At 60.8% G+C, this 27996-nt stretch overlaps 2 protein-coding genes and 1 long non-coding RNA gene across 7 annotated transcripts; 2 read left to right on the top strand and 1 right to left on the bottom strand.

Moving 5' to 3' along the window:
- The first annotated feature begins 5 nt into the window (after nt 1-5).
- Nucleotides 6-3702, top strand: LOC116626892 (EF-hand calcium-binding domain-containing protein 3-like). The gene is made up of 9 exons (XM_032396467.1): nt 6-13; nt 716-934; nt 1054-1100; nt 1855-1998; nt 2365-2436; nt 2520-2640; nt 2827-3005; nt 3118-3276; nt 3554-3702. The coding sequence occupies exons 1-9, from the start codon at nt 6-8 to the stop codon at nt 3700-3702; spliced, it is 1098 nt and encodes a 365-aa protein (XP_032252358.1).
- A 60-nt stretch (nt 3703-3762) lies between these two features.
- FMNL1 (formin like 1) lies at nt 3763-27879 on the bottom strand. 4 transcript variants are annotated; one of them, XM_032396591.1, is made up of 28 exons: nt 27685-27879; nt 19399-19482; nt 18145-18258; nt 17436-17509; nt 16947-17030; nt 16429-16566; nt 16116-16133; nt 14677-14785; nt 13974-14050; nt 13667-13760; nt 12675-12749; nt 12244-12354; nt 10992-11141; nt 10389-10490; nt 9888-10146; nt 9363-9653; nt 9053-9177; nt 8018-8220; nt 7310-7544; nt 7039-7107; nt 6130-6210; nt 5917-6046; nt 5601-5764; nt 5321-5422; nt 5086-5181; nt 4721-4829; nt 4466-4564; nt 3763-4227 (listed from the first exon to the last, which is right to left on the bottom strand). In XM_032396591.1, exons 1-27 carry the CDS (start codon nt 27811-27813, stop codon nt 4473-4475), a joined length of 3315 nt encoding a protein of 1104 aa, XP_032252482.1. In that variant the 5' UTR covers nt 27814-27879; the 3' UTR covers nt 3763-4227; nt 4466-4472. The 4 variants fall into 4 exon arrangements, with proteins under 4 accessions (XP_032252482.1, XP_032252481.1, XP_032252484.1 ...); XM_032396590.1 differs by lacking the exon at nt 4466-4564; XM_032396593.1 differs by lacking the exon at nt 16116-16133.
- On the top strand, nt 9992-16018 carry LOC116626977. Of its 2 annotated transcripts, XR_004298384.1 has the most exons (5): nt 9992-10078; nt 10437-10507; nt 12065-12204; nt 12289-12378; nt 15400-16018. It is a non-coding gene; the product is annotated as an uncharacterized LOC116626977 (long non-coding RNA). The 2 variants fall into 2 exon arrangements; XR_004298385.1 differs by lacking the exon at nt 10437-10507.
- Nucleotides 27880-27996: the final 117 nt, after the last annotated feature.

Below are 27996 nucleotides of genomic sequence, written 5' to 3'. Positions count from 1 at the left end.
AGGAGATGCAGAGGTGAGTATCTGGGGAGGGGCTGGGGTGTCGGGATGCATCTTCCTGGAGTATTTTGTGCACTGTGGTTTGCAAGTTTGCATGGTTTGGAAGAGGAGGTCCTTCCCTCCCAGGGGACCTGGGGGAAGGTGGGGGTGGGCCACAGCCCCACCTTGGGCTGGACCCCTCCTTCCCATGCCCTGACTTCAGGACTCTAAGGCCTGCTTCTCCCTGGGCCTCTGCCAGCCTGTGTGAGCTTCTGGAGTGGAGTCGCAAATTCAGATACCTTAAGGGGAGCAGAAACTCAAAAGAGTAAAGCCGCAGGTCCCCCCCCCCCCCCCCCGCAAACAGAAGCAGGCCTGTGGCGAGGGACAGAGTGCCCCCCTGCCAAAAGCTGCTAATGTCTACCCCAAAGCCAGCCTCAGAGCCCGTGACTCTGCCTTTCAGGCAGCCGAAGGCAGAAGACCAAGAGAGCCCCGTCGTCGGCACAGGGAACGTTCAGGTAACCAGGGCTAGTGAAGGGTCTGCTGGGACAAGCTACTGCCCGAAGAATCCCCTGGATGGGGGACCATAGGTGCGGGCTGGTGTGGGGGTCCTGGGAGAAGGTAGAGCTGAGCCTGCTCCCCCACAGGGCCTGGTCTCAGCCCCCCTCCCCACCCTCCCCCCGGAGAGTCTGAGCACTCGGGTGGACAGAGCCCCCAGCCCTGTCTTCTCCCTGCCTCCAAGGCCTCCACGGCAGCCTGGAAGACTGCCCGCACGGGACCCAGGAGAGCAGCGGCGCTGCGATGTGCAGAAGGGGAGTCCTCAGCAGCCCACTGCCCCGCTGCCCCAGAGGGAGCCAGCATCCGTCAAGGCCATCGGGGCTGAGCAGGGCTCCCGAAGGCCCAGGGAGTTCAAGCGCCTTGCCGCTGCCAGCTCAGTGCAGTCAGGCTCCGGGTCTCAGAGGTAAGGGCAGGGACCGGAGACCCAGCCAGAGGCGCGGGGTTTGGGGTAAGGCCTGCCTGGCCCTGGCATCTCTGTGCAGCAGGTGCAAAGTCCTTTCCACCCTCTTCCTCCTGAAGCAGCTCTGCGGACGAGAATCTGCTGCCCCTGACAGCCCGGCTGCTGGCGGGTGAGGGCCCCGGGCTGGGAGCAGGGGAGGAGGAGAGGAACGGCACAGGGCCACCTCCCCAGAGACTGGGGTCATTGTGAGAAGTTGGTGATCGTATTGTAACTGTCCCCAATGGCAGTCTAACTGGCTAATCTTTACAGTTCCAGGGCTCACTGATGTGTGTGTGTGTGTGTGTGTGTGTGTGTGTGTAAGAGAGAGAGAGAGAGAGAGAGATGGATGGATGGATGGACAGAACACATGAAAGATGAAAGAGGAAAGGAGGAAGGAAATTGGGAGAGAGGATGGGGAAAAATAATCTGAGTTCCCCGCCCCCCCTGGAATCTGGGGCTGTTGGGTCTACATTTGAGGGCCCCAAAGCCACGGTACCCCTGGCGGGGGCCCCTCGAAACAGCCATTTCCCTCACCCCAGTAATCTTCAGGGCCTGCTCCCCGCCAGGTGCCAGCAGGGCTCCGGGAGCCTCAGAGCACTGCAGCTCCAGAGCCCGAGTCCAGAGCACAGCACTGCCCAGTCTACTGGCGGTGGGACCTTGGACGTTAAGTGTTGAATGTCTTTTCATACAAACATGTCCAAACAGACTTGAATGGGGACTTGACAAGTGCCAACACACAGTAGCCAGTGGTGTTCTTTCAATGTCATAATGCCCCAGCAGTGGGAGTGACCCAAGTCTTCAGGACCGTTCTGAGCTAGAGTGGGCGGATCTCCAGGCCCCTGGGTGTGGTTCACCTTGCAGCCTGCCTCCCTCCCTGTCCGCAGCCTTCCAGGAGATCTTCAAACTGTTCAGCTCCAGCCCGACAGGCACTGTGGACATGCGCAGCATGAAAGCCGCCCTGCGCAATGTGGGCATCCAGCTGAGCCCACAGGAGATGTGTGAGGCTCTGCAGCAGGCAGACTTGGATGGTGGGTGCTCCCATCCCTGGCCTCTTGTCCTCCCTCACTTCTAGCCCTGGACAATGTCTCCTTTGCCCACAGAATCCCCGGCCTGGTCCTATTTTAAAGTTCCCTCTTCCAGGAAGCCTGCTCTGATCAACACACCTATCCCGTAGCCCCTAAAAATTTTTGCTGTGTTAATCCTCATCCTGATTTGGGGATCCCCGAGGGCAAGGGCTATTTCTCCCCCATTCCACTGGGGTTGACATTTGGCTGGAGGTGAGACTGGATTCTCTAATGTCTGGAAGGAGATGCAAAGACACCCCTAAAGCATATGCAGGGTGGGCCTTCTGCAGGGGAGGCCCCCACAGCACCCCCTCCCCTCTCTCTTCCCAGGTGACGGAACTGTAAGCTTCAAAGACTTCCTGGGTGTCCTTACTGACAGCCACCGCCTGGCTCAGTGCCTGGGTGAGGGGCAAGGCTGGTGGGGTGGGAACGGCCAGGAGTGGGGGAGGCTCCTCCTCACACTCCCCCATGATCTCTGCCCCCAGGCCAGGTGAGGAACAGCCGGTTCTGTGACCCCCAGGGCCTGCAAACCCTGTTCTTAGAGATGCTGTTCAAGTTGATGAGCCAAGGCTTCTTGCCCCGCAAGGTGGTGCAGGAAGTGATGAGGTAGGCCCATGTCCCCAGCTTCAGGACCCAGGATGGGGGAGCAGATGCTGCCCCGTGCAGGGATCCCCTGAGGGAGACGGGAGCCCTGAATTCTGGGGCAGTTTCCTGTGGCTTCCTGTCCTGTGAGATGGAGAGGACTGGGGGAGGCGGTGTCTGACGAGGCTGCCCCCCACCTGTCCCCTCAAGCTACTACACCAAGAAGCAGCGGGCTCTGCGGCTGAACCCGGGCTGGAGGGGCCGCTCCCGCGGCCACAGTGCCACCGTGCGCACTCAGGCCGGCCTCACCTTCTTCTGCCAGGCCGCGCGCCTCAGCGGCCTCTCCGGCGCCGAGCTGGAGCGCTCGCTGCACAGACTGCACAAAGCGGGTGCGCCCCGGGCCAGGCGGGGACCCGCCGAGGGGGACCCTCCCTCGGGACCTGCTGTCAGGACTAGCCTCTCCTTTTCCTCCCCCTCCCCGCGCCGCTTTCCCCGGGCCAGGTGCGCGCAGCCCCTACTCTCAGATACCTAACTTGGCCGGGCGGACACCCCCAGAAGACCGGATGCGGCCCCGAGCCCCGCGCCCCGACGTCCGACTTCCCAAGTCCTGCCACTCCAGCCGCCACAAGCTCGCGCCCACCCGGAGGTCTCTCAGCCCGGGTGAGAGCAGAGGGAGAAGGCGGGGCTGGGGCGGGGCTGGGGCGGGGCTGGGGCGGGGCAGGCGAAGAGTGGGAGCCGGACTCCAGGAAACCGGGAGGAGGCCGGCGAAGTAATCTGGGATCACGCAGGGGCTTGACCAAGACTAGGACGGAGCCTAAGAAAAAGGGGCAGGTACCCAGATAGGAGGCGGAAATGGGGAGGGGCGGGTAGAAAGGAGGACTGCGGTGGGGCTAATCCAGAGTCTCTAAACCGGAGCTGCCGGCTTGATCCTCCGCACGCCCCCTCTGCCCTCCCACAGAGTTCGTGGGCCAGCCACTAGACTATCTGCGCCCCGCGAAGATGACTCCCTCCCCCCCAACTCTAGTGCAGAAGCAGCCCTTCTCCCCTTCGCCAGCCTGTGTGCAGAAACCTGCTATGAAAAAGTAAAGCGTTTGCGGAGCAAAACGGGCTGCGTGTGGTGGGGCGGGCACAGAGCGGACGCGGATCTTTTGCAAACATCTTTATTAATCTTGTATAAAAATAAGGTCCATGGAGAGTTCCCGGAGCTGGGGGTGGAGCGCGAGGTTGCACTTTATAAGTTACAGGCCAGGCTCCGGCTGAGGCTAAGTATGGCTATTAGGGGGAGAGGGGTGCTGCAAGCAGCATTTGGGGGAGGGGCCGGCGATGCTGTCCCCCCCCACGCCCCCGCGCCCGACCACTTGAGGTGGGACCATCTCGGAGAACGGCGGCAGCTGCAGAGGGGGCTGCCCGGCCCAGCCGAGCTGAGGACCACCTTCCTTGAGCCCCTGAGCCCCGGCTTGCCACCCCCCCCCCACTCCCCACTGAGTCCATCTGCCAGAAAGAGCGGTTACAGCGAGAGGTCCGAGGTGACCTGCATGGGGGGTCCCGGGGGGCGCCGACGAGCACTTCTGCGGCCTGTGTCTGCACGGATGTAGGGCTGGTTCCGCAGATCTGGCAGCCAAGAAGAGAGACACTTACCTTCTGAAGTCTGCCCCGGGGCTAGGAGTCTGCCTCCCCATTGTAGGGACCCAGGTGGTGTGCATGTGGGAAGGGACCTATGTTTACCAGACTCCGCTCAAGCACACCCCAGCCGCGCATGGCCCAAGGGAGGGTAGCATGATCCAGTCCCCCGAGGGGCCCCCAGGGTTGTGGGCAGCTTCTGGGATCACAGGCCAGGCTACCCAGGTACCTGGGGGCTAGAGAGGGATCTCTTCTCCCAGGCTGGCCTCACAGAGGAGCCTGGACGTCCGCTTGCCAGTGCGGGCCGTGAAGGGCACCGTCTTGAGCACTGAGGGTTGGGAGGGAGGAGGGGGGAGAGAAAGGAAAAAAGACAGAAAAAGTAGCAAGAAGCAGTGAGACAGCCAGACCCCTAGGGTGGGGAGAGGGGGGAGGACAGCATTAGAAGGACGGAGAGAGGATAGGACAGGCCCAGCCAAAGCCTCACCTGTGATGATATCTTCAATGGCCCCGTCGCGGTCACTCTCGTAGATAAGTGGCTCCTTCTGCTGCTTCCGCTTCAGCTCAGAGATGAGGTCCATCTGCTGCCTCCGGGCCTTGGGTGGTGATGGGGGGGTAGGGCATGGAAGGTGAGTAGCTCCAACTCCAGGATCCCCTCTCCCCAGGCCACCAGACCCTAGAACATCTGTCTGCCTGATCCCCCACAGCAGGCTGGAGCAGGAGGAAGCCCTTCCCATCCCAGGCTGCTGGGGCACCGTCCTCACCTTGGGCAGGGTCTGTTCACAGAAATGAGGGCCACATCTTTGGGATGAGGATCCCTGCAAAGTGCCAAGCTCAGGCGCAGCTGCCTACCTTGGGTGCTGGGGCTTCTTCTTTGCTGGGGGCGTCGGCACCTGCCTCCTGGGCTACTGCCTCCTTCTTCCACTGTTCCACCTCCTGTTCAGCTTTCTGGGGGGCCAAGGTGGGTCTCCGTGAGGGGAGTCTTATCCCACCCCCAGACAGAAGCGTCCCCCACCCTCCGCACTGCCCAGGTGGAGAGGCCAAAATGCCCCGCAGGGGTCCCAGCCCGCCCACCAGACACACATACCTTGTAGGCCTTGATGAAGCGGCTAAAGAGGGAAAAGAACATGGAGGGGGACGTGGTCTTGGGGTTCTCTCCGAAGTACTCCACCACGGACTCGTAGGCCTCCTGTGGGCACAGCCTGTCAGCCCCACCAGCACGACCCCTAGGAGCTCCATGTGCCTTTAAGACACTGGCCACTTCATCTCTGCTCCTCCAGGCAGATGGGCCCCCTGCCCCCTCCCCCACTTCATCCCCCCCCCACCACCACCACCCCACCTCCAGGGCCCAGCCAGCCCCGGCCCACCTGAGCGGTCTTGCTGTCTGCCAGCAGCTTATCCATGGTGGGCGAGTTGGACCTCAGGAACTCCTTGAGCACCATGCAGTCGTCCTGCCGCACAAACTCTCGCTGGGTCAGCTCGAGGCCTCGCTGCAGGGAGCGCACGTCCCCTAGGACGCTGTCCAAGGACACTGAGTGGGGGGTGGGGCAGCACAGAGGCAGGGAATCAGAGAGGTGGCATTCCCGTCCAATGACACCCTGTGGTCCCCTCACTTTTTCTCAGCCCCTATCAGTCCCCAGGGCAGAGCCCCTCCCCGCCCAGGAGGGGTACCCGCACCAATACCTGAGCCTGCCTTGTCCAAGAAGTGCAGGTCGCTGTGGAAGCCTGTGAGCTGTGGGTACTTCTCGGCAATGACCTTCACCAGGTAGTGCAACAGCGTCTGCTTGCGGTCCGTGGACTTCATCTCCAGCAGCTGCATGCAGGCCTGTTGTCAGCCGCAGGCCACCGGCTGTCCCCCATCCCCCAGGCCGGGGAACCCCTCCTTGTGCCCCTCACCACATCCAGGCTCTGGAGCCGGAAGCCATAGGCTGCCCCACGCTTGCTGCTGTTCATGTAGTTGCCAAAGGCCAGGACAATCTGGGGGGGAGGGGGGTGCTCAGCAGGTGCTGGGGCTGAGGGAACCCCCTCAAGTATAAACTGCACAAGAAAATGTGGTGAAAAGCAAGCCCCACACGCTCAGCCCGCACTAGACTCCTGCGCGGGCCCCTCAGGTCCATGACCACGTACACGCGTGTGTAGCTGTCTGACATATGTGCCTGGCCTCCCCAATGTTTTTAAGATTTTATTTTTAAGTAATCTCCACACCCAATGTGGGGCTCGAACCCACAACCCCGAGATCAAGAGTCACATGCTTGGGGCGCCTGGCTGGCTCAGCTGGAGGAACATGCAACTCTTGATCTTAGGGTCATGAGTTTGAGTCCCACATTCGGTGTAGTGTAGAGATTTCTTAAATAAATAATTATAAACTGAAAAAAAAAGTCTTGTAATACTCAATCAACTGAGCCAGCCAGGTGCCCCTTAGCATACCCAGTGTTGTCCTCTGCTGTTCCCACCCAGAACTTCGCGGCTGACATCCCCTCTGCTGTGATGTCACGGTCTATCTAACAGCCATTTCTACTGGCTCCCGGGACCTCCACTAGACTCCACTGAGCAGGTGTGGGCGCTCTGCTAATCACACAGTGATCCTCAGAGGGGGCTCAGCCCTCAGGAGGAGTCTAAGGCGCACTGTTGTAGACAGGACCTCCACCCCTACCTTAGCTTTGTCTTTCTATGTGAGAGTTGGGAACATATCTGTTGCATCCTAGGAGTGCAGGGCAAGGCCGGGGTCTCCCCCTCACACGACCCAGAACAGGCGAGGAGTCATGAGTGGGCCCCACTTCCCAGGCCCTTGCCCCAGGCTCTCACCTCCAGGATCTGGCGGAGTTTGTCAGAGGACTTGATGGACATTGAGGCTGCAATTATGGCATTCAGTTGCTGAGGGTGCAATTGGAGAGGCAAGGTAAGTTGGGGCAGGGTGGGGGGCAAGCCCATGGGAGGCTCAAGTACTCCTACATGCCCTCTCCCCGCGGAGGCTGCTAGCTGCCTCCTCGCATCCCCAACCCAGAACGCAGCGCCCTGCCTGCCCCGCCCACACCGCCCTGCCCCGCCCACACCGCTCTGCCTGCCCCGCCCACACCGGCATGAGCAGCTGGACAGTATCCGGAAAGTTGCCCAGGAAGGTGAGCGTGGCCATGCGCTCGGGCAGGCGCGGGATGCGGCTGAAGCGGAGCATGAAGCGGTCCTCCTCCGACAGCTCCTCCATGGGTCGCTGCTCCTGCTCGAAGCGGGCGATCAGGCTACGCTCGTACTCCGTGGGCAGGAAGCGGGTCAGCAGCTCCAGGAAGTCCAGGCCAAGGGCCTGTAGGTCGTACCTGGTGGAAGGTGGGGTAGTTATCGCTCTATACCCACCAGTTCTTGAGGGCAGGACTATACCCCCACCCCACTACCCCGATTGAATAAATGAACTTCAGTATTTGCTCTTTGCCAATAGCTTCAGGGACCAAGAGGTAGGAGTCAGGGAAGTTGGGAGCTGGGAAGCCAGAGGTCCCTATCATACATCAGTGCCAGAGGCCCAGCTGTAAATGCCTGGGCCTGAGTGCCCACAGCTGGGCAAGGAGGCAGGGAGGAAACGGGAATGTCTCAGTCTGGGCGTGGACTCACACTATGGCCTCAGTTTTCTTGGCCTGAAAATGGGAACAAGGTTCCCAGCCCTACTCCCTGACCAGGGTTAGCATGAAGCTTGATGGGCTCTGCCCCGTAGTTGGGACTCTTTTACCAGATGCCTGATGACCCTGGCCTAGTAGAGGAGCTGGGCTACTCACAAGTGCAGGGCAGAGGTACTCACGTCTCAATGGCCTGGCAGATGCGGTCAGCCCCCAGGTTGCCCTTGCGCAAGGTGATCGCCAGGTTCTTGGCCCGGTTGGCCTCGATGAGGGTGGCCTTGCTGGGGGCCTTCTGGGCTGCCTTACCCTTGAGAGCACTGAGGTCCAGGCTGGGACCTTGGGACTTAGTCTTGAACTGCTCCTCAAAGTCACTCATGTCTAGCTCCTGAGGGCACAGGGAGAGGAGGTGGGGCTGGGCGGGCTGGGGTCTGATATATTCCTGGCTGAACCAGCTATCCAGCTCTGACCACACCACCAGCAGAGAAACAAACCAGTAACCCGGCTTGACCACAAGCCCTGATGGGGGATACAGGGGAAGTACAGAGAGCATCGAGGAGGAAGAGCAGTACCCAACACTGGGGACCCAGACTCCAAGCCCTTACAGCTGAAGGAAAAGCTGAATTGGCGGGGGGTAAAAAGGGGAAAGGGAAGGGCATTCCAGGCAGAAGGAACAGCATGACCAATGACCTGGAGGCAAGAGAACACATCCCTTTTGGAAGACTAAAAGTAGAATTAGAAGGGCTGGAGGCACCTGGGTGTCTCCGTTCGTTGAGCATCTGACTCTTGGTTTCGGCTCAGGTCATGATCTCATGGTTGTGAGACTGAGCCCCACATTGGGCTCCTCGCTGAGCTTGGAGTTTGCTTGGGACTCTCTCTCCCCCTCTCCCTCTGCCCCACCCCTGCACTCCACCCTACTCCCTCTTAAAAAAAAAAAGAGTTGAAACCCTGGTTGCCTGTGGGGGTGGTGGGAAAGAAGCTTAAAAGGAGGAGAGGCCAGACCGGAGGCCAGATGTGCCCTCTACAGTGAGTGAGGGGAAAGCCTCCAGGGGAGTCAGGACATGCTGCCTATCAGATACACTAATCCATGTATCTTAACAATCCATGTAATTTAACACCCATCCCTGGGCCTCCATGCCCAAGGAGATGCCCTAGCATGATCCAGGCAAGTCCCCTCTCCCCTGGCGCCCACACTGGAAGCAAGACAGGGCCACACTCACCTGCAGCACCTTCTCGTCATTGAGCTCAGTGAAGACAGTGCCCGTGATCTGGTTGGGTTTCAGGGCTACCCAGTTTAAGAGTGGCATTCTGAACTTGGTCTGTATGGGTTTCTTGGCCTTCACTCCTGGGACAGGGAGAGAGGGGTGAGCACTGGGGAGGTGAGGGTGGTGTCATTGGCGGGACCCAGGGCCCAGAGAGGCCTGACAGGACAGGCAGAAGGAAATAGGAGGCCCCCATACACAAGGTCCTGGAGGACACTGAGGTCGGGGCACCTCCATATCTGCCCCCAGCCCTGGGCGGTCCACTCACCTGGGCCCATCTCCTGGCCGGACCCTCCAGAGGAACCCCCTGGAGGCGGCAGAGGCGGCGGAGGCACGGGTCCATCTGTGCCGGGAGGCGGCGGCGGGGGCGGGGGCGGGGGCGGCAAGTCTCCCGGCAGCGGCGGCGGGGGCGGGGGCTCGGAGCTGCCAGGGAGGGGTGAGGACAGCGGGGGTGCCGAAGGCGGGGCTTCCTGCTGGTCGGAGAGGCCGGGAAGTGGAGGTGGTGGAGGCGGCGGTGGGGGTGCTGCTCCGGGAGCCGGCTCTGCCGCAGGTGGGAGATCTGAGCCGACAAAGAACCGAGAACCCAAGACGGGAAGAAGGAGGGGGGTATCAAGTTCCGGACCTAGGTGCTCTGGCCGCTGCCTCCCCTCCCTGCGCATGCGCACTGGGTCCCCGTCTACCCTCCCGCAACCACCTGAGCCACGCCCACAACCCCGAACCCACGTCTCCCCACTCTCCTTTCAGACCCCGGCTCCCACGCGCGCACCGCACCCAGCCTGAAGCTCCTGCGCACCTGGGCTGGGTGAGCCGGTGGGCACTCCCGGGGGAGTCGGGGCGTCACTGCCGCTCGGAGTTGCCACAGCGACCGGAAGGATCTCGATGGAGACAGCATCCCCTGGCCCCCGCACGATACGGATTAACCCCTTCTCCTGCAGCTCCTCCACCTTCAGCTCGAGGGCCGAGGGCCGCGCCGCCGGGACGGAGGTAGGCACTTTCTCAGGCTCAGGAGGACGCCTGGAGGCGCCCATGGGGGTCGACTCGCTGAAGCGCTCCTGTGAGCCCCGGGGCGGGGGGGGGGGGGGGGGGGGGGCCCCCCGGGGGGCCGGGCCCGGGGCCCCCCCCCCCTGCCCGGGGGGGGGGGGGGGGGGGGAGGTCAGTGCCTCCCAGCAGGCCTGGCACAGAGCCCCCACCCTCTTGCCCGGGTAGAGGAAGTGTCAAGCCTAGAAGCCCCACCGGGCCAGTTCTTGGGAGCCCGGCCCGCCCCTGGCCCGGCCCCCTCCGCCCCCAGCCTCACCCGCAGGGTCTCCAACTCCTTTCGAGCCTGGCTTAGCTGCTTTTCCAGCTCGGCGATCTTGGCCATGGATTCGTTCTCCGCGTCCCGAAGCTTCTCTGTCAGCTGTGGCACAGCTCATGGTGAGCCCCCACCCGCCGCTGGGCACTGAGGGGGCGGCAGCAGGCACGCCTGCCTGCAGGGCTGGGGGAGGCTTCCGGACGTGCCTGGCGGGTGGGCTGAGCCTGGCACTTGAACCCAAGTAGGTGAGATCCTGAGGGCACTAACATTCTCTCGGGAGGAGGAACCAAGGCACCCCTGAGGAGGGAGGTGGGTGGAGAGAGACTGGGCCAGGACGGGCGCCAGGCACCCAGTTCCACCCAAGCCAGGGTGTGGGCTCCGAGCGCGGGGAGAGGAGCGGCCTGCCTTCCTCAGAGGTCCCGCAGGGTAGGAGCCCAGCGAAGGCTCACTGAGAAAGAGGCCACAGGATTCGAGATTTGGATTCAGGTCCAAGTCAGGGGCCAGGCAGACAGCCACCCGCTACTCGTACCCAGAACCAATGCCTGATGCCGGTGTGAGGCCCCGGGGCCTCCTATGTGCTGGGCCGAGTTGGGGAGCGGCTCTCACCAGGGCCGCCTGCTCCTGCAGCTCCTCCATGTGCTCCAGCACCGCGTTCTTGGTCTCAGTATCCTCCAGCAGCGCACCCACGTCAAAAACGTTGTCCAAGTATGCTTGAATCTGCACCTGCAGCTTGTCACTCTCGGTGAGCCGCAGCCTCTGCCCCGGACGGAAAGAGCAGGGTGAGGCCGGAGGCGAGGGGTCTTTCCAGGACCCCCCTCTCACCCCTAGGGCCTAGAGGGAGGGGCCTGAGCCCCAGCGTGCTTTTTTTTTTTTTATTATTGAGATATAATTGACATACCATAAAATTCATTATTTTAAAGCATAGAACTCAGTAGTTCTTCGTATATTCACAGGGTTGTGCAAACATCACCACTGTCTAATTCCAGAACATTTTCATCACCCTAGAAGAACCCCTGTACCTGTTAGCAGTCAGTCCCTATTCGCTCCTCCCCCGACCACTGGCAACTGCCAATCGACCTTCTGCCCCTGTGGACTTATCTCTTCTGGACGTTCATATAAAGGAATCATACAGTGTTGGGGCTTTTGTGTCTGGCTTCTTTCACTTAGCATAATGCTTTTAAGGTTCCTCCATGTGGTGGCATGTATCAGTACTTCATTCCCTTACATGGCTGAATAATATTCCCCTGCATGGATATATCACCCCCACCAGCTTTTCACCTTTTGGCTTTCAGAAATCCAATCCCAAAGGCCCTGCTCCTCCAAGAAGCCTCCCAAAGGAATCAGGGAACCTGCAGCTTCTCTGCACAGGCTGGACCAGGAAGCGCCAAGCCCCTCTGCCTACCGTCCCCAGGGCAAGGAACTCCTCTAGGACCTGGACCCATCCAACATGAGCCAGCTCCCACTGTGGCCCAATATCTCCGTGCTCCCCATTATGCGCTTCAGTCAGAACCTGTCTGAGGCTGATGCTCCCAAAGCCAGACAGACCCAGGGCCACCCAGAGCCTGTTCCTGTGCCTGTGATAATAGCTCCATGGACCACGTGCCTATAAGGTGGCAGAAAACGTTCTGCCTCATTCTATTTAGAGTCATTATTACCTTTATGATTCTCTTGTTTTACAGATGGGAAAAATGAGACTCTGAGAGAAGAAGAAACCTATCCAAAGTCACATGGGCTTGGAAGGGGCAGAGTCGGGATTTGAACCAGATCTGCCTGACCTCAACACCCATGCTGCTAAGCACAGAGCCACACTCTGCAGTTGGTGAGTGGTTAAGTCCCAGCGGGGGGATGCAGGGCTCACCTCCAAGTACAAGTCCAGGCCCAGGTGCGTGAACTCATATTGCAGGAAGACACGGAAGTTCATGTTCTCCACGGAGTGGACCACGATGTTGATGAACTGCATGCAGGCCACCTGGGAAGCAGAGCCCACAAGCAGGTCTGTGACCCTCCGGGTGGGGGTGCTCAGTGCCTTCTGTCCCCCATTTACTCCCAAGTCTCTCCTTTTCCCCATTTCTCACTCAGCTAACCCAGCTTTGGCCCTACCCGTATTTCTCCCCCAGGTCCCCCCCCTCCAGCTTCCCTGTCTCTGACATCCACCCTTCCCCGACCAGCCACTCAGTCCTCATACTTCGCAGGAGCAGAGCCCAGAAGCCGGAGACCCCGGCCCCCAGGCTGCTCCTCACACCGAGGGTGGCCAGGGTGGCCAGGCCCAGCCTGGGCTCCCAAGCTCACCATGAAGTCAATGTTGCTGTCCTCTTTCTGGAAATATTCCATCAGCTTTTCGAAGCGGTGCTGCTCCCCACACACCTGGGTGGGGAGAATGGCTGTCATGAGGGCCCCAGTGACACACCTCCCAAGCCATTTCCAGCCACCACCCTTGTGTTTCTACGGGCTCCTCCCCACTAAATCGAAGTCAGGCCACGTCGCTCTTCTGCTCAAAACCTCCCCTCCCTCTCCATCTCCCCCAGCCCTCCCTTCACTTACTGCACTGGCCACACTGGTGTCCTGGCACCTTCCCACCTCAGGGCCTTTGCACCTGCAGTTCCGTGTGCCTGGTGTGCTCTTACTCGAGATCGCCACCACACCAAGCCTCTCACTTCCCTCACAGCTTTGCTCAAGCTTCACCATCTCCGGGAGGCCTCCCTGTCCACCCTGCGACCCGTTCCTCCTGCCCCTCTGGCAGCCTGCTCTTGTTCCTCAGAGTGTCCACCGTTTTCAGATACATTATATAATCTGCTCATTTAGTATATTGTTTATTATCTGTCCTCCCCTGCCTTCTTTGTTTCTTTTGCTCACTGATGCATCCCAAGTGCCCACTCTGTGCCTGACACATAGTAGGCACTCAACAAATAGTCATGAAGGGAATGAATGACCGTACCCCACCTTATGCATCATATTCTCATGCATCCACTTAGCCAGAGTCAGCAGAGGCATATGTATGCAACCCGGAAACGCATGGACCAAGCCCAGTTTGGATCTGGCCAGGCTGAGGGCCAGAGGTTCAGCAGATCCCCGTAGTTGTCCTTGTCGCCCCAGGCAGTGCCCCTACGTGACCTGGCTCCTGCCCTTTGAAGCTTCCCCATCCCAGATTATCCTCACCCTGTGCTCCCCAAATGCCCGCCCAACACTCCCAGCTGCCCCCAGCGGAGGCCGCAACTGCCAGCCACAGGACTCCAAGCAGCCCTAGGGAGCAAGCCCCTGTTGGGGTGGGGGGGCTTCAGTACCTCCTTGAAGTTGTCAAAGGCTGCCAGGATGATGTCATGCCCTCCTCGAACCAGGCACACGGCTGCCAGCAGCTCCAGCACCAGAGCCTTGGTTCTGGGGACAGGAGGGCCAGTTTACCCCTTGAAAGCAGGCCCCACAGCAAGGCTGTGGGTGGGCCTGGCTGTGGGAGGGCAGGGAGGGCAGCTGATGGGGAGGAGGGGTGGGATGAGCCTGGTCAGCAGTCCTGAGAATGGGGGAGCAGAGTAGCCAGGGGTGAAGTGGCAGGAGAATCTAGACGTGGAGAAAGGTGAGGGGCCCGGACCTCACCTGGGGTTCTTGTTGTTGAGGCTCAGAGCAATCTCATTGACACAGGCTGGGTGGGTCATGACGAGGCTGAAGCCAGACTGGCGAGAGAGGAAAGGTCAGCTCCTCCAGGCAGACCCCCAGGACTGCCAGACCGGCCTGCGCAGCACCTCAGGCACCCGCAGGGCCATAGCCTCCTGTCTCCCACTGCCCTCAGGCTTGGGAAGTTCTTCAGAGCCAACCACAGGCTTTTCTGTGGCGGCCAGAGCCTGGCCCCTCTTTTTAAATAACTTTGTTCGAAAGCCAGGGTCAGGATTCGGCACCTTGGACACAGTGAGTCCTCAAGAGCCGGCGCAGTGAAGGAGGACTGGCCGCACCAGCCACTCCTCCAAACAGAATCACCCAGAGCGGCTGTCCCTGAGGGCGCTGTGTCCAGCCTTCCCTGGTGGGGGTGCCTAGGTCCCCACAGGAGGCATGTCCCTGACCCAGTCATGTCCAGGGTACTCCAGGGGACCTGACCAGGAGGGGGCAGAAATCTGGGCTTCCCCTCGAGCCTCATCGTCCTCAAGACCCTCAACAGCCCCCATCCCCAGGGTTCTCCAGCAGGGAACAGGGTCGGGGCTGGGGGGCACAGTGGGTCCCTGAACCCCAGCGGCTTAGGCAGCCCCCAGTGAGGACAGGCCCGGCTCCCCCGGGGCCCCCCAGTGCCTCACGCTCGCTGACCAACCTGGTAGTTCATGATGGCGCGCAAGCACATGATGCACACGTGGACGTCATCCTTCTGGCTAACGATGCGAGAATTCCGCAGGGCCTTCCTGCTGTGGGCAGGGGTCAGCCTGGGTGGAGTAGGGGGGAGGCAGCAGGGCTCAGAGTCCTACACCCGGCTTCCCACAACCCCTCCCCCCCACAAGGCACATCTGGAACATTAGGCAATTGATTCCCACCCACCCAACCAAAGAGGCCGGCTGAGGGCAGGAAGTCTTCCTTGGTCCCGAGGCCTTGGGCCTGGCATGCTGCAAGGGGGTACGGAGGGGCTTCAGGAAGGCAAAGACCCTTAACAGCAACTTGGCATCAAAAAGGGTTGCTGTGTTGTGGGGGTAGACAGCCTATAGAGGGAAGACAGCCAAAGCCTGGAAATCACCATGGAAATGCTCTCCACAAGGTGGCGCTCCCAGCCTCATGGGCTAATCGGCCATCTTGAAAGGCCAACTCTGAATTCAGACTGCCTGGGTTCAAATCCCCAGCCACCACTTACTAGGCAAGTTTACTTAAACACCCTGTGCCTCAGTTTCCTCATTTGTAAAACAGGAATAGTAATAATAGTACCTTCCTGATAGGGTTTTGGGGACTATGAAATGAGCTTAGAACAGTGCCTGATACATAGTAAGTGCTAAGAGCGTCCTTGATAATTCTTTGCTAAAAAATATGTATTTTTTTTTCCTTGTTGCAGAACTGCCCATCATGACTTCCACATCAGTGCCTCTTGACAATTCTATCGTGTTTCCAACAACACTGGGAAGCCCTACCTCCTCCCTCCATCTGCCACATCGTCCTTCTCCCGTCATTGCTCAGATATGCCTGAGTCTTTGCTCATGCTGTTCCTTCCACCTGGAATGCCCCTCCCTGTCCGCATCACTGCCTGTAAAGCCCGTATCCATCTGCGAGACATAGCTGCAGTGCTCTCTCTTCTGGAAGACCTTCCTGATGCCCCGGGAAGTAGCCACCTCCCCTCTCAGAGCTCCCGGTCACACCTCCACGATAGCCTGTCCAACATTGTCCCCTTCTAGACCAAGGGCTCCCAAAGGCAGGGTGATCTCTCTCTCTCCTGAGCACCTGCTACCATGCCTGATACATAGGAAATGCTAAAAAATATTTGTTAAATGAGTGAATGAATGAGCAAACAAAGGAACATATTGTGAGAGTTTGGGGCTTAATATGAAGTAGGTCCCTAAGACCAAAGTTGGAAGGATGGAAGCTGGGGGTCCACATGAGGCCCCAGGGCTGTCTTCTTCCCTCTCCCCGCCTCTCAGCAGGATGTCCTGCATTAGGGTGGAGTGGCCTATCCACAGCAGGTGAACCCAGGGGTGTCAGCTGAACACCCCACCGAACCCCACCCCCACCCAGCGAGCCAACCAGGCATGCACCTGCCCCCAGGTGGCTACGTACCGGGGAGAGGGGGGGCACCTGGAGGCCGCACAGGAAAGAAGAGGGGGTTAGATAGGTACAAGGGAGGTCTCACCAACCCAGAAACACCTTCTTTATCCCAGACCCACCCAGATTCCAGTTCCTAGGTGCCCATCCCTGGAAGGCTTCTTAACACACCCATCTCTCAAGCCCTGCTCGAGGCCCTTACTGTGACCCCCAATGCCAGGCTGCCCCTCCCACCACCCCCAAGGGCCTGGGGCGGGGCTGGCAGGGTGCAACGGTCTAGGGGTGAATCTTCTATTCCCCCTGCCACCCTGCAAGGGGACCCACGTACTTGATGGTCAGGTGGCGGCTCTTGGGCTGGGGAGGCAAGGACGAGGGCGGCCCCTTGCTGAGATCTTCCACGGACTGCTCCAGGGGCTTGCTCTTCTCTGAGCCGGGGACCCCGTTGTCTGCGCTCTCCATGTCATACCTGCAGGGGTTAGAGTGGGGCTGAAGGCCCACCCTGCAGGGGCCCTTGAGGGCAGGGCGGGGGACGCTGAGGGGAGAGAGGTATGTGCAGGGGAGATCAGGGGCTGTGCTCGGTGCTGTGCTGGGCAGAGGAGGGGGCCAGGAAATGACGGAACAGAAGAGTAAGCCGCCCAGGTCCCAGCTGGCCACCCCAGGCCACATCCCTCCCTGTCCATGCAGGCCCTGAGGAAGGGACATCACCCACCGCGCGGGTGCGGTGTGCGTGAGCCCAGGGTGGGCTGGGGCGGCACCGCATGGACGTGGCCGGAGGCGTGGATGAGGTACAGGGAAGCACGGACCAGGGCTCTGAGAAGCAGCGTGAGGCCGGGGCAGGAGGCTTACGTGACGGAGCACTGGGCAAAGGCCAGGTACTCGAGGAGCACATCCAGGCCGCGGTTCTCCTCGTTGAGGAACTCCTCCACCCACCTGCAGGGCACAGGGCTCCCTGAGTTCCAGCCAGGAGCGAGGTCCTGCCCAGACTGGGCACGGAACAGGCACGGCCAGGGCCCCGGGGCTGCTCATCCCCCACCCCACGCCCAAGACACCAGCCAGCCCCAACCTCAAAAGACCCAGTGAGGCTAGAGGGCGCTAGGGGGCTCAGGTCGGACCCATGGCCCCGCCATGCCTCAAGGGGTGAACAGAGGGTAGGCAGGAGAGGAGGCAGGGAAGCTGTACTGGACACCCCAACCCCGAGGGGCCCCGCAGGCACGGCCTATGCAGGGGTGGGGGGTGTTGGGGGGTGACGGGGGAGTAGCAAGGGGAAGCCCCAGGAGCTGCCTGGGGACAGAGCTCTCCGAGGCCCCCAAGAGGGAAATCTGAGCCCTTGCTCACCCAATGTGGTTTGTCCTCAGGGAGATCTCCAGCTCCCGCAGCACCTGTGTGGACTCCTGAACTCGCCTCTTAAACTGGGGACCAAGGACAGGAGAGTCTGGTGGGGGAAGCCTGAGCGCCCCCACCACCACGGCTGGCCTTTCACGCTCAGCCTCCCCCACCACCTCCACGCGCCTTCCTGGCAGAGTAAGCACCTCAGGCTACACGCGGCCCCGCACACAGACGAGGGCGCACACACACGCACACACACAGAGCCTCAGGGTACACACACATTCAAATATGACTATCTGTGCAGCACACACACACACACACGCATCCATACACAAGCGCCCTGGGTACATCCATACACGGACACCTGGGCTACACACACACTTGTGCACGCACGCGCAGGCATGCACACGCACATCTACACGTGGACCCAAGGGTACACACTCACAACCATGTACGGACACGAAAGCACACACGTAGTACACACCCGTCCACACCGTGCACGCACGCTGCACAGTGCACACGAGTGGACCCGTGTAAGCCCCGCAGGTAGGCAGGAGAGCCTGCCCAGGGCCCCCTCGATCCCCTGAAAGTATACACGCACATTCATACGCATACCCACAAAGGCCACCAGAAAGTTTATTCACACAGTTACTCTAACTGCCCAGAGCTTGGAAGGTGCGGCGGGGGGAAGGGCCAGAGGAAAAGGGGGGACACATACCCCCAGGTGAGACATCCAGTCTGGCGCTGCCTTGCGGCTCACCCCTCCGGTGTCCAGGTAGCTCCTCAGCTTCTGGACATAGGCGGTGGGAGGGTTCTTGACTTGAAACCGCTCCTGGGGAGACGGAATGGGGTGAACAGTGCAACAGCTAGAGTTACCCCAGCCCTTGCCCCAGAATCCCATCCTCAGCTCTGACCCCGGGTCCCAGGCTATCTGAAGACCCCTCTGAAATACTAAAGATCTAACCAAACCACCCACCAGGCTGCTTTAAAAGACCCCAGTCCCGGCCCTTCGCTCCCCACGCTGGCCTCACGAGCCACAGCCCTAGTGCGGTCCTGAGGTGGGGTTTGGAGGTGTGCCTACTGTCACACACCCCGCCCTGGTGGCGGGGGGCGGGCAGGGACCCCTACCCCAGCCCCAAAGCCTCTGGAAGCAGCTGCTCACCCTGCCGCCCGGGCCCAGCCCTTACCCCCCCGGCCTCCTGCACGGCCCGCTCATCCCATGCCAGTCCATTAGCAGGAGCCGAAGGCCCGGCGCTGGCTCCCAGGGGAGGCTCCTTGCTCCCCACCTCCCCACCCCCAGCCTCCCTCCCTCACTGAACGAGGTCCCCACCCTGGCCCAGCAGCGCCAGAGGGGTCTTCCCTGCCACCACAGACAGCAGCCCTAGGAGCCGGAGAGGCAGGGGCACCCGGGGAGCCGCGAAGGTGCAAACCCAGGTGCCGGACCGAGCACCGGGAGACAGGGCTTCTAGTTCTTGCTCTGCCACTTGGGAACTGGTCACCTTCGGGCTGCTGCTTGGTTGACACTAGTTCCTCTGGGCCCAAACAAAAGAAGGACAGGGATGCTGCCCCTTCTTCCTCACCTCCCATGGGGCCAAAGAGGCCCAACCCTGGGGTTGCCCCCTCTCCTCCCCAGCCCAGAGCTGGAGGGTCAAAAGAGGCTGCTCCAAGAAGCCCAGCAAGGAGAACAGTGACATGGCCCGGCTGGATTGGCCAGCGCCCCGCACTAGCCCCTGCCAGCTCTTCAGAGGGCAGACCCAGCCCTGCTAGGGACTCATAAGGTCCTTGGAGAGGCCCATGTCCAAGAGAAGGAGACTCTAGAGTCTTGAAGACACCCCCAGCACCCTGTGCAGATGCTACACAGGCCTCTGGGCAGGGTCTTGGCCCTCCCGGCAGCGTGGCAGTGCCCCCCCTCCTGCCAGCCCCGGCCTGGCCAGGGCAGGGCACCCTGATGCCAGAAGGGGCTGGTACCCACCTGGTCACAAATGAGCTCCCACTTCTTCTCGTTGTCATACTGGCTCAGCAGCTGCACTTTGTCCGGGGGCAAGTTCATGCAGTTCTGGGGAGGGGGAGGACAAGGTAAGGACCCGGAGCCTGGGGCCCCAATGTGAGGGGCAAGGCATGGGGTCAGCTCCCTAGGAGATCTGTCATCCTCGTGAATCCCTGTCACCCTCTCTCGCCGGGAGATAAGTAGATTAGCCAATGAGAAAACCGAGGCCCAAAGCTAGAAAGCGACCCTGGGATTTGACCCTGAGGCTGCCTAAGCCCAGGGCCTGGGCTCTGTCATCCGTACACCACCTCCCCACACATCGGCCGTGATGGTAAGAGCATGGGTTCTCAACCTAACTTCCTGGGGCCCCCGGCACCTCTGGTCACTTCCCCATGTGCAATAAGAGGGTACCATCTCTTCTTGCATTTGGGCGGGATCCATCTCCAGCCAGGCCCCATTGTGCCCCACTCCTGCGTGCCACCACACACCACGGGGACTACATGCGGCCCCGGCCCAGGGCACCAATGTCTCACAAACACCAGGAAACCTCTTGCCAGGGTGGAAACAGCTGTGTCCTCCTCATCCCTCTCCAGCGCCCTCCCTCCTCATCAGTTCTAGAAGGAGGAGACTGAGACAAGTCAAGGGAGCTTGTGAGACAGGCAGGGAACTCCAAGCAGGCGCATCACGGCTGGAGGGGCAGGGGGGGATTCCTGGAGAAGGTCACCCAGCCACAGGAACTGGGGCCGGCAGCCAGCATGCTGGGTCTGTGGTGCTGGTGGCCCAGGCTGGGACTCTCCTCAGGAGCTAAGAAAGGTCAGCATTGCTCTGCCTGGTCCTCCTCCCCCAGCCACAGCCGTGCCCGTCCAGCTTCTCCCTCACAGGGTGGGTGTAGGGTCCTGCCCGGTGCTGCTGGCACCAGGGGATCCCTGGCCCCCCTGAACTTGGCGTGTCTTCCTAATAGACACAGAAGATGATGCCAGTCTACCCCAATTCAGTAAACCCCAGGCTAAAAGAGGGTCTCCTAGGCGTCAGGCCCCAAAAGAGTTCTTGCCCTCAAGGAGTTCCGTCCCGCTGAGGATGTGGGAGTCCCCAGGGATCCCCAGCCCAGAGTCAGAGGGCCCCTGTCACCAGCTCTGGTGGGTCACTACACAACCTCGGTCACAAGGGCCTGAGAGGAGGCCACAGCTGGAGCACAGAGGGGGCCCCACCCACCCGAGGCTCTGCAGCCAGCTTCCTCTCTGGGGCGCTGGGCCTAGTTCTGGGGCTCTGGCCAGACCTCACCCCCAAAAATCACTGCCTTAGGTCAGTCCCAGACAACAGGAAGCTGGCTGCTCTCAGGACCCATTGCCCAAGCTTTCCGGCGGGCGCCCCACTTGAGAGGTGAAACGGCCTACCCACCGGGCCCCCCAGGCCAGCTGGGGATGGGGGTACGTCATTCTTCTCCCCATTGCGAAAGTGAGCCCCTGGATTGAGGAAACCGCTGCTGTCTCCTCTGCTGCCCTCCCCCAAGCCGCCAGTAGCCAGAACGGCTCTTGCCACCACGGACCGATCGCCCAGGAAGGGCCCTTGGAGCTGAGGGCAAGGCCTCCCTCGGACCCTTCTCCATCCCTGTCTCTCTCTCTCCTGGATCTCCACAGAGATCCAGGGTGCAGCAGGGCAGAGTGGGGCGAGGCTCAGGGGGAAGGGGGAGGCTGGGAGGCAGCCAATGTCAGGGAAACTTGGAGCGGTGGCCGACTCAGAGGAGAGAGGAGGTGGCGGGGAAGGGGGGTGAGGAGGAGTGAGGGGGGTGGCTGAGCCCCAGCCACTGAGCCTTACAGGGGACAGCCGCTTCCCAACATGGGTCTTTCCAGGCCCTCACCCACCCCAGGGACCCGTCTGGTTCCTGGAATGGGCCCAGTGGCACTTCTAGAGGCAGCAGCTAATGCTAACTAATGCTCTGCTCCGAGCCCTCCCCGCGGGGGACACCCTCACCACCCCCGTCGGCACCACCCGTCCCATCTTACAGGTGAAAGGACAGATGAGTTTAATGACCTGCCCAAGGTTACCAAGCCAGGAAGTGGGGAGCCAGGCTGGCTTTGAGCCCGGAGCTGACTCCGAACCAGCGCCCTGGCCCACTCCCCCAGGGCCGCCCCGTGGTTACTCCCGGGGAGGGGGAGGCCTCTGCTGTGGGGCCCACCTGTCCCGACAGTGGTGGAGGGCAGGCCACTCCTTTGCCCCTTCCCCACCTGGGCATGCTCAAGCCCCGGGGGCTACGTGCCAGCCTGCCAGACGGGCTAAATTTAGGCTCGGAAATCAGAAATAGCTCTGACAGCGCTGAGCACTAATTAGCCGCTGCTCCTCGGCTGTGCCCACCGGGGAGACGGGTACCCTAAGGAGCGCGAGAGGAGCCAGAAGATGCCGCTCACTCAGGGTGGAGTGAAACCCTCCTGGGAAACGGCTGCAGACCCCAGACCCCAGACCCAGGGCCCTCGGCAAGGAGGCGGTACCACGGGGCCGGGGGCTGAGAGACAAGTCCAAGGTTGGCGGACAGCGCTCACGTGGGACGGGAAAGGTCAGGGAGGTCCAAGTGTGGGGTGGGGGGGTGGGGAGAAACACTTGCCTCCCGTGAGGGGACGTGGGGGGAGGAAGAGCCCAGGCTGGATTCAGGACATCCAGCTTCTGGGCCCACCTAGCCTGACGACTCCTCTGTCTCCTTGAGCCTCAGCCTCCTCCTCCGGAAAATAGGCACATTTCCCTTCTGCCTCGCGGCTCCCAGAGCTCCTGGAAATACCCAGTGAGAAGCTGTGTTTTGATGTAATAATACTCTCCAGTGATGCACACTGCGCAGAGGGGTTTCACAGATTGGGGGGTGGGAGGAGTCCACCGGAGACCCCGAGGTGAGGGCCGGTGGGATGAGCAGAAGTTTGTGAAAACGTCCAGAGCCAACAGACCTGTCTCCAAGGCTTGGCCAAGAATGAACTGACCCTCCAGCCCCCCTTTCCCTGTTGCCCTTGAGGCTTTGAGTCAGGGGAAGAGGGAGAAAAGATCCATCTTTGAGGGCGTGGCCGAGAAAAGGAGCTGATTTCCGAACCTTCCTGTTAGAGTGTGTAGGGATGTTCTCCCCTCCGCCGTCCCTCCCTCTCCAGGGGCAAGAGGGGCCTCCAGCCTCACTCCCCCAAGACCAGCCCCTTGCAAGCACTGCCTTGACCCACTCTCCCCCAAGTGCTGACATCTGGAGAGGTCTCCCTGGAGACTGACGGGCTCCGTCTGCATCTGGACACAGCCACACCCTCCGGTTTCACTTTCAGCTTGAGCTCAGACTATGTCCCAACCCACCTGCCCACCTTCTCCTCATGACGTCTGGCCCTTTGAGTCCCAGAATGCCCTTGAACTTGGGTACCAAGCCCAGTCTCAGACCAGCCCTACAGGGCCTCCACAGCCTGATGGGCCCAGAAGCCAGGAAGTGTCCCCCAGCCCCCACTTCCCCATCCATCTCCCCTCCGCCCACCTCTCCATGGCCTAAACCTTGGTTTTAGAGCTCTCGGTGCATCTCCAAACACAATCCATTTTGTTCACGTTTTGAAGTTCCAGTATATAGATTTTCTGGGGCAGTTCTAGGCAATCCCAGACTTAGAGGAGGACTCTGGAGTTACTGGCCCAGGATTAGGTGTTGAGAACCCCAAAAAGCTCACAGCTTCTCCCATCAGGGTTGAAGGGTCCCCATGGCAGGGACAAGGGGCAAGCCAGGTGGGAGAGCCAGGACAGCAGGGACTGCCCAGCTGATCTAAGCCGGTGGGAGAATTACAGCACCAACAGTACACATTCCCCAAACGTCCACTCTGTGCTAAGTGCCATTCCAAGTGGTTTCTATCTACTGACTCATTTAAACCTCAAAAAGAAGCTTACACAGGAAATACTATGATGATCTCCAGTTCACAAATGGGAAACTGAGGCAGAGAGTGATTAAGTTGCTTGCCCAAGCTGACCTGGCTGGCAAGCTGGTAAGAAGACTCAGTTTCCTTCTCACTGAGGGCAGCAAGAAATGTGGGTCCCGAACCCCCAGGGGTCTTCAGACAGCCTGGGCCCGGTCCGCCGTCTGAGGAACCAGGAACAGCCAGCCCCATTTCCTGCCACCCAGCACCCTACGCTTCCTGTTGTTGCCCACACTGAGCTCTTACTCACTGGGGAACCCCCCCCCCCCAGCACACCGTCTCTCAGAGGGAAGTGGAGGCCTCCCCACCCCCTCCCCATGTGCACACAGCTACCGTTACCACCACTGCCCCACCCTCCAGGAGAGGTGGGCCCTCCCTCTCGTGGTTTCCGGCCACCAGGCAGTTTTGGGTCTAGGCCCCACTGTTGCTGACCTGCACGATGGCAGCGAGGGCAGCCTGGCCTGTGATGGCTGACGTTGGCAACTTTGGTGGGTCTCGGTAATGGAGGTGGGAAGAGGGGAAAGGCACAGTCCAGAGGGGCCTAGAAGGCCTCCAATATGGAGAGGACCCTATCTGCTCCAATATCATCCCCTTCCTCACGGTCGGGGAGAGTTTCTGGAGCACTTGCTCTGGGTCAAGCAAACTCTACTTAATCTTTCAACAATCCTAGGAGGCCAGCCTGGGCCAGCAGCATTCTCTTTCTACCCGTGGGCAAAACTGAAGTTCAGAGAGGTCAAGTAACTTGCTCAAGGTCACCCAGGTAATAAGTGGCAAAGACAAAATCCAACCCCCCAGCGTAATGACCTCAGAGCTCAGGAAGCTAGTCTGCTTTTCCCGAGAGTAACCCTTGCCCCCCTCAGAGGCGGGGACGCCTGAGCCACCTTCCAGGGCCCCATGCTCCCAGGAAAAGTGCAGAGGTAGCCCCCAGAGCAGCCCCACCTGCTCCTGCCCATCTTACCCAGCTCTTTGCCAACTGGCCCCAGATGTCCCTGTGAATCATGCTTACCACATCCTTGGGTTTCCTGGGTCAGCGTGTGCCAGCCCTGCCTGCTAAGAATGTCACCCCACAGTGCCTGTCCAGGCCATCATCTGCCCACACGGCCCCAGCCCCATTGGGATCCTCCATGTAAGACACCCCAGAGATGAGAGGTCCAGGGCCTGAGCACCCCTACAGCTACACCTCCCCGAACTTCATCTGCCTCGCCCCAGAGAAGAGCGCTGGCCAACACAATGGAGTCTACCTCTGCTGTTTGGGGAAGGGGTCCAGCTGAAAGGAGGACTTCCAGGATCCACACCCTGCGTGAGGCTGTCCTCACCTCCCCCCCACAACCTCCCCAAATGTCTACGTCCCTGGGCACATGCTAAGGGCAGCCCAGGGGGCCAGGCCCCAGCAGGCAAACTCGTCTCCGAATGGTTCGGCCTCCGAACCATGTGGATCAGCATCACCCTCGGCCTCAAGCACAACATCCGGGACACCTTCCCTTGGTCCCTTGGTCCCAAGGTCACAGGCTCCTCCCTGACCAGACAGATCAGGGGTGTCCTATGCCTGGCCGTAAGCATGGAACTTCTGGAAGGCCTGGAAAGAGTGCCTTGTCATCCCAAACCCCGACCCTTCCAGGGGAAGGTCTGGGAAGACACGAGCCTTGGGCACGGCGCAGGAGAGGCGAGAGCGTGGAGTCTGGCGGGCTGGTTTTCCCACCATCACAGCAGGCCCGTGTCTCTGGGCAGCCATCACTCCTCCACTGTTGCTAAGGCAGCAGCAGGAAAGCCTGGCTCAACCTGATCTTTCTCCCCACCCCCATTTTAAGCAGGGGCACCCCTCTCTCTCACAGCCTCCTTAGAAAATTAGCCCCCCGCCACCTACCCCTGCGTGGGAGAAAGGTCATGGTGGGGAAAGGGAGAGCCAGCTCCATCTCCTGTCTAGGGGTAGGCCTTGGTGGCGGCGCCCTTCACCCACAAGATGGGTCCCACAGCCAGGAGCCAAGGAGTGATTTTGGGTCTCAGGATCCTACTCCCCACCAGGGACCAAATGGCTGCGATTAAGCTAAAGGAAGAGCTCCCCTGGGGCCATGTGACCATATCCGAAGGGCCTATGCTTTTGCCATCAAGACTCGGGGATTCCTGGCGGGTGGTGGGCCCATCACTCTCAGCAGTCGGAGGCTCTTCTCCACGTAGACATTCACTATGGACAGGACTCCGCTCTGGCCACGGAGGCAGGCTCTGATGGAGACGCGCCCTGCGATATTGCTTGCCAGGCCCGGGGGGTTAGCCAAATACTTAGCCCAGGCAGCTGCAGGCGGGGGCGAGGCTGTCACCCCAGGGCGGGGCTCATGCCCCTGTTGGTGGAGAGCGAGGGGAGCCAGGTTCTTAGCCAAGCGACCTTGGGTGGGGTGTGTTCTGCTCACCCAGGACAAGGGACAGGCTGATCCCTCCCCAGAAAGAAGGCCAAGTATAAACAGACTGGGGTCCTGTGGGCTGGGGTGGAAAGCTGAGCCCCAGTGGGTGCTGCCACCCTAGATTCCTACCCAGCTACCGCTGCTTTCTCCACCAAGACACCCTCTAAGACCCGGCTCTGGGCCTCCGCCCTCCACGCCCTGGTACTCAGGGACTCCCCATGGAGATTAGCATCAGACTCAGCCAATCAGAGCTAAGGCCAAAACACAAGCAGGGCAATCAAGAACTACACATGCATCAGAACTTCACCATTTGACTTTTGGATTTCCCACTGGTCTGAATTATTCATACCACTCCTCCCCACTAGTGTGCGTATAACAGAGAGCGGACTGGGGCCCGCACCTCACCCTGATGGCCTGTCCCACCCCTATCCACAGACACACACTTGGGGGGAAAGACAGACTCATATCCTACCCCCCCATCAGGCTGGCAGGGGTCCAGGGATCCACCACCAACTCAGGCTCCCCAGATGGACCCCCAGAGACTGTCTCTCCTCATTCTCCTCCCCTCCCCCATCTGCTCAGCTCAGCTTTGCCAGGCCATGGGTTTGGGGAAAGGAAAGCAGGTGGGGAGATGGGGTAATCAGGGCCTGCCCCGTGTGAGGTGTCTCTCAGAGTCCCTCCCTCTCCCCTAATCAAGCAAGGTACCTTCACAAGGATAGACCAGACCCCACCCCACCCGATAGTTCCTCCAAACCCCTCCTAGCCTTCCTTCTGGGAGGGGGCAGCCAAGATTTCTAGGAACTCTTATGAGGGGCCATGCAGAGGATCTGGCGACTACTGCCCAATGACTGGCCAAGGGAGGGGAAATGATGTCAAGGAGATGGAGGGGACACCGGACTGAGCACTGCCGCGGGCCAGCATCGCTCGCCTGCCTGCACCTCCCCTGGGCCATCTCCCTCAGACCTGCAGTGCCTGCCTGCTTAGGCTGCAAAGTGCCCCTGGGAAAAAGCACGGCCTCATTCGCCTGTCACCCAGAGTCCAGCAAGGGAGCTGACAGCAGACAGGCCACCAGGCAATTAGTTAGAGAAGGAAGCCTGGGACAGGGCTGAGGTAGGGAGAGGGAAGTGAGAATGAGTGGCCCTTCCCCCTCCCTACTTCTGCCTCCCACCAGGTCTTAGGGAGCCCTGATTTTGCTCGGGAGCCCCTCCCCAAACACATCCTGACTGCTTCCAGGCTCAGCCTGAGCTGATGGCTCTCTCCCCAGGGGCCTAGTCTCCAAGCCCCCCAATTCCTCCAGCAGGTGATAGTGGGGGGTGCGGGGGTGGGGGGTGGTTCCAGAATTCTGCACCACCCCAAGCCAGAGAGACCAACCCATCCTGACCCCACCCCTCCTAACCTTAATCCCTTCAGTGGGCTGGAGGAAATGTCCAAGATAAGGACCCACAGGCAATCTCCCCTGCACAGACACTCCCTCCGCATGATCTGAGGACCCAGCTCCCAGTAGCCCAGGCACGAACGAATCAGGACCAAACACCTGAACTCGGTCTCCAGCTCCCAGGACGTTAAAATGTAACCCTTCCATCTTTGGCCCGGAGACACAAGCAGATGCTCCAGACCTGCGCCCCATGGCTTGGCCTGCGTGCAGTGCGGAAAGGGATGCCCCAGGACCCCCTTGCGTGCCGGGCTCCCAACTTCCTCGCAGGACATTTTTGTTTAGACCTGTAGACCCAGGAGCGCCGGGGAAGGGGGTGTCTTGGGGCGGCAGACTGGGCGACTGCAGAAGAAAGTTTTGGGGGGGAGAGTGCTAAGTCACTCTGAAAGAAGCCACTGTCACTCCCACCCCCTGTAGGGGCAGCCACCGGGCCGGGGATCTCCAAGCGGTACCTGAGCCCCCGGGGGCGGGGACGCGTGCCGAGCCCCTGGCGCCCCCCGCCCGCGCCCAGCGCGCGGCGGGTCACACTCACCAGAACCCGGTTAAACCTCTCCTCCAGCTCTCGGGCCGCGGGCATCGGCTGCTTGGGCGCCGCGGGCTGCTTGGGGGACGGCGCGGCGGGGCCCGCGGGCTGCTCCGCGCTGCCGGCCGCGTTGCCCATGGTGGTCCCCACCCAGTCGGCCAGGCGCCTCCAGCCTCGGAAATCCAGCTTTCCGGGGGACCGGGGACGCGGCTCCGGGCCTGGGGGGGGGGGGTGCGAGCGGGCAGCGGCGGGCGGCGGCGGCGCGGGCTCGGCTCGGCGGCGCTCGGCTCAGCGGCGCGCGAGGGCCGGGGCGCGGCGTCC

The sequence above is a fragment of the Phoca vitulina genome, unplaced genomic scaffold (assembly GCF_004348235.1).
Source record: "Phoca vitulina isolate PV1807 unplaced genomic scaffold, GSC_HSeal_1.0 scaffold92, whole genome shotgun sequence".
Lineage (NCBI taxonomy): Eukaryota > Metazoa > Chordata > Mammalia > Carnivora > Phocidae > Phoca > Phoca vitulina.
Note: the sequence above shows the minus strand (reverse complement) of the source record. Positions and strands in the feature narration are given on the sequence as shown.

Excerpts from the sequence above, each read along its gene's own strand:
- LOC116626892 (XM_032396467.1), top strand. Across the intron at positions 935-1,053 it reads TCAGGCTCCGGGTCTCAGAG|CTCTGCGGACGAGAATCTGC; the intron begins GTAAGGGCAGGG and ends CTCCTGAAGCAG. Across the intron at positions 1,999-2,364 it reads GCAGCAGGCAGACTTGGATG|GTGACGGAACTGTAAGCTTC; the intron begins GTGGGTGCTCCC and ends CTCTCTTCCCAG.
- FMNL1 (XM_032396590.1), bottom strand. The coding sequence starts at position 27,813 with ATGGGCAACGCGGCCGGCAGCGCGGAGCAGCCCGCGGGCCCCGCCGCG. Across the intron at positions 17,510-18,144 it reads ACTGGATGTCTCACCTGGGG|TTTAAGAGGCGAGTTCAGGA; the intron begins GTATGTGTCCCC and ends CTTGGTCCCCAG. Across the intron at positions 4,228-4,720 it reads CATTGAAGATATCATCACAG|ATCTGCGGAACCAGCCCTAC; the intron begins GTGAGGCTTTGG and ends CTTGGCTGCCAG.